The sequence below is a fragment of the Etheostoma cragini genome, chromosome 1 (assembly GCF_013103735.1).
Source record: "Etheostoma cragini isolate CJK2018 chromosome 1, CSU_Ecrag_1.0, whole genome shotgun sequence".
Lineage (NCBI taxonomy): Eukaryota > Metazoa > Chordata > Actinopteri > Perciformes > Percidae > Etheostoma > Etheostoma cragini.
The window spans coordinates 22,216,776-22,221,179 of record NC_048407.1 but is presented as its reverse complement, the minus strand read 5'-3'; the positions used below and the strand labels follow the sequence as shown (position 1 = coordinate 22,221,179).

Genomic DNA, 4,404 nt, shown 5'->3' with positions numbered 1-4,404 from the left:
TGTTGGAATCCAGATTTCCAGGTCAGAATTGTTGTCTAGTTAAAAAAACAGATCAAAGAGCACAAAGTTCTCAGGAACTTTTCCAGGAACTTATATTGTCTGACTTTGTTTCAGAGCGAGAATTACATTTAAAGCTTTTTATCCCGGAAATGTGTATTATTTAGACCTCCACTAATTGCAGTCTTTCTTGCATTTTGAATCTCTCTTTTATTCTCTCTCTGCAATTATTAATGTTCCTCCTCTGCCTGCTCTCCCTTCCCCTCCCTGAGCTCTCAAAACAATATTCCTCCGTCTGTGTGATAAACTGGATTAAATGAATAGAGAAATTTTATTAGCCCCAGAAATGGAAGAATCCTCTTAAAAATCGGATTAACCTCCAATCTTCTAAATTCTAATGGGACTATTAAATATTGAGTGAGACATGGAAATTCAATTAATCAGTTTAGCAAGATATTTGGTGCTGTTACATGCTGTGTGAATGTTACCTGACCTCACTCTTCTGGACATCTTTTCCTTTTAGATGCTCACTCTTTCTCGCCAACACACCACCTCAAATCCACACAGACACAACCCCCCTGCTGAGGCAGCAAGTGAAGCAAAATAACTCACTCTGCCACACAATCGCTCCTTTGCCTCGCTCTAGGCACTGACTGCTTTATTCCATGACTTTTTTTTTTTCCTCTCTTCTCTGCTCCCTTATCCTCATTGGTTCTGTATTTTTTTCCTACCATCGTAACTCTACTACAACAAGAGCCAGTGATGGGGAATTGCTTGACCTTTCTCATTGTGCAGCGGTGTTGTGCTGTGTGGTCTGTGTCGACTTGGTTCAGCCCATACATCAAGAGAGGTTTGTTATTTTTGGACAACTTTGGCTTGGTGGGAATTGGAAGCGTTGTGTGTGCATTACAAGCCCTTGTACTGGCATTTGTCTGCATTTATATTTCTTAAAATTTGTAGCTGTGATGCATTGTCAACATTATTTTACTCTTGCTCAGTAAAGATTGGCACTGTATGAGACACAGCATTGAACAGGCAAACGGCTTTCTTTAAGACACAATTTTACTGTACAAAATGTTTTATAGTTTTCACAAAATACATTTAGAAAGCTCCATTTTAAATAAAATTAAATTGAAATATTTAAGAGACAGCGTGTAGACTTTTTATCTCAGAAGCATTGCTCAGACGTAAACCCAGTGTGTGTCCATGTTCTACTTACACACTGAAATAAAAATGCAAAACTCAAAAGAGCATGACAGATGATGCTAGAAAAACCCTCCCATGGTCTTCATTTATAAATAAGGACTGCCGGGTTCGACTGCAGTCTTACGAACTTGAAGCCAATGTAATTGAACAGAACGTGTTTACAAAATTTTGCAACACAAGACTAATATCTTTAAAAAAACAAAAAAACATTGTGTACTAGATGAAATACAAAGGCTTTGGTCTGTTTTACAATCAACAATGATTAAATCTGATATGTACTTGTAAACAACTGCCAAACACTTAAGTTTAAAACTCTGTCAAGCAATGTTTAATCATAATTATAGGAATTAAATATTTCTAGTTGCACAATTTTTTTTGACCATAGGACACTATAATACAACTATACCTAAGAGACAAATTGTACCTGACCCTAAAGAAATTTATTTCATGATGCATGGAACATTTATAGAATATTCTCGGGGATATAAATGAAATCAACCTTTATTGGAGAAATCTTTTTGGAGAAAAGATTTCTAGGGAAGACAAGTACTTTACATTTTGACAAACAAACTGGATTATATCGAAGAAGCAGTCTACCATTTACAGACTACAGGTTTTCTTTTCCACCTGTTTTCCACATTTAATGTTCTTCGTGGTATTCTAGAGTCAATCCAACCACCGAAGCAAGAGGTCCAAGGTTGTGTTGCATGTTGTGCCGTCTTTGAACACTTTGAGCTGATGATAGGGATCCGTGGTTAATAAGCCGGCACGCAGGCCCACGTCAGGGGAGTCTAGACCACAGCGTCAGTGGGTGGATCGAGTTTGAGTTTCCTCTGCTAAATATTCATTCGTAAATAGTAAGACCAATAAATAGTTGTTGTTGTTTTTTACACAGTAAGAGTCTTCCCTCCAGCTTTTCCTCTTTAATGATATGCAACAGCGTCCAGAGACCATGCAAAGGCTGGTAGAAAGTCTCGATATAAGCAGATCAAAAGATAGTCATGGCAGAATCTCTCAGCTTCTCCTCTCTCAAACAAATGCAAGACCAACATGGTTTTCTAGCAGTCCATCTATCAGTACTTGATCTTGGTTTTTCATATTAACATACAAATGGCCATTTACTAACACACCAGAGAAAAAGGAAACAATGACTGAAGTTGGAAATAGACAAAAAAAACAGATAAGTTTTTGTTCCATAAAAATGTAACACCGGGCACTTTACAGAGGTCCATTGTTTTTCTCTTTCCATCGTTGTTCTCTCTTCCAAGTCCTCGTTTGAATGTGCCTAGAGCTACAGAACAGCACACAGTCCCACTGGAAACACAAAGCCCAGACGTCCCAAGGCTCTCCCAGAGTCTCTCTCTCTTTCTTTCCTCTCCTGTCCTTTGCCTCTTCACAACCCTCTCTCTCGCCTTCTCTACTCTCCTGTGCCGTGTATGTGTGAGGAGCACTGCCGGAGGGCGATTGTGGAGTGGGTGGTTACAGGGTGAAGTAGCTCTTCTCTCTACTGTAGTCTTGACCAGTACTGAGACATGTCAGGCTCGCTCCCTGGTACTTGGACAGGGACAGACACTCCAGGAGAGATGAGTCCTGCACAGACAAAAGGAGAAAGATGTCAGTAAAAAAAAAAGTAAATAAATAAGTAAGTAACATGTATACAAACGTCAACATGCTAAACTTGGATGAGTGGATGCACCATGCACAGTTAGTGTGACAGCTAACACTGCCTAGCCCCATGGCACAGAGCATTTGGGCTTTGAATGTTGGGAAATAGGTAGACGAGCAGTGGGGCCGCAGTGAGTCACAATGCTCTGCACATGGTTGCACAGTAAACGGCTTGCAAGCTCAATAAATTGAGGCTTTGGAAATGGCATTTAAACAGAGAGAGTAGAACAGCAAATGAATCAAATTAATTAGCAATTTAGCACAGAGGAAATGTGGTTATGCATGATTAACTCTTCATGACTATAACCGGTATATATGGCTCTCAGTAAAAGCATCCTAATGGGGTGGAACTAAACTATGGGCTGAAGTAGTGGGATTGACATGATGACGTAGAGCGGCGATGAAATGAGCTTAATGCAACTGCAGAAGGAAAATGATGTGGAATGTGGAGACATTGATCCCTTTAAACCATGAAGTTTCTCAAATAGATGGAGAAGAAAAGGTAAGTTGCTGCAACAGATCATGAATCAAAGGTTGGCTATGTAGTACCTCCTTATTTACAGGAAAGGTGGCAGATATTTCAAAGAGTGCACTGTTTATTATTAATTCCCAAGCATGTTGGTAAACAATGAACTGTCTGCCTACCTGTTGAGGTGGTACCAGAAGTGGTCATTGATTGGCTGTTCATATGTGCCTGCATATGAGGGGGCGTGTATGTGTCGTAGCTCCGCCCATTCACAGGCGGACTGGTAGGCAGCATGCAGGAATAAGAGGAGGTCTGGCTGGGCTATAGATGGGGGAGAGAATGTTACATTAGCTTAGCCAACCATAGTTGTAGTCGTAATACTGTAAGGCAGTGTCTTGATTTAATTTAATTCATAATTTTAGTTCTCTGAGAAAGCTATCCTTTAATTTTTTTGTTTGGGCAGGAAACAATTTCATGGTGTTATTGATTCCATCCTTAAATCATAGAAGTCATCATAAAATATCAGATAAAAGGTATATCTTTGACATAATTGATAATTGACCTTTGAGCATTAGTCTTTTACTTACTTGCATAGGTAGATTGTTCGCCATGGTAAAGCTGGGCATGGGGGGCAACGCGCTGTAGGTGTTTGCCAGGGCAGAGTCAGGTCTACCCAGCATTGACCCCGAGGTAAAAGACACTGTGAATGCAAATAAAAAAAAAGTGTTAAAAACCTGCTGAAATCAAACCCACACACACACGCGGTCCTCCAGTGTGAGAGACTAGGCTCGTTCGAGATGAACTGCGCCTCGCCTGTAAAGTAGACGAGAGCAGGCGGGAGCAGCGGGGGCGGGGGAAAAAAGCTGCGGTAAAGTCGGACAGTTTCCATCCGATTCCAGCCGCCTTCAGACTGGACAGGAAGTGACAAAAAGGACTGTGGTGCGATTCCGATTTAATAAAATATAATCAGACCCACATATCAGCTTGTAGCCTACACAGTCTCTAGTTGTTTTGATTATGACAGAGTAGCTGTGAAAGTGCTCTACATGAAAGCTTTTGCTGATTTTAAT

The 4,404-nt window shown here is 40.4% G+C and overlaps 1 protein-coding gene across 15 annotated transcripts in view; it reads right to left on the bottom strand.

The window, feature by feature from the left end:
- Positions 1–1,041: 1,041 nt before the first annotated feature.
- The window catches only part of pax6b (paired box 6b), a 21,876-nt gene continuing 18,513 nt past the window's right edge, over positions 1,042–4,404 (bottom strand). For 12 of the 15 annotated variants that reach the window (XM_034872512.1, XM_034872549.1, XM_034872532.1 and 9 more), the window contains 3 exons: positions 3,922–4,034; positions 3,514–3,655; positions 1,573–2,793 (listed from right to left, as the gene is read on the bottom strand). In XM_034872512.1, coding sequence (XP_034728403.1) covers positions 2,708–2,793; positions 3,514–3,655; positions 3,922–4,034 — 341 coding nt within the window. In that variant the 3' untranslated portion in view covers positions 1,573–2,707. Of the gene's footprint in view, positions 2,794–3,513; positions 3,656–3,921; positions 4,035–4,404 lie in introns of all 15 variants that reach the window. The other 3 variants (XM_034872614.1, XM_034872621.1, XM_034872626.1) reach the window with 2 other exon arrangements.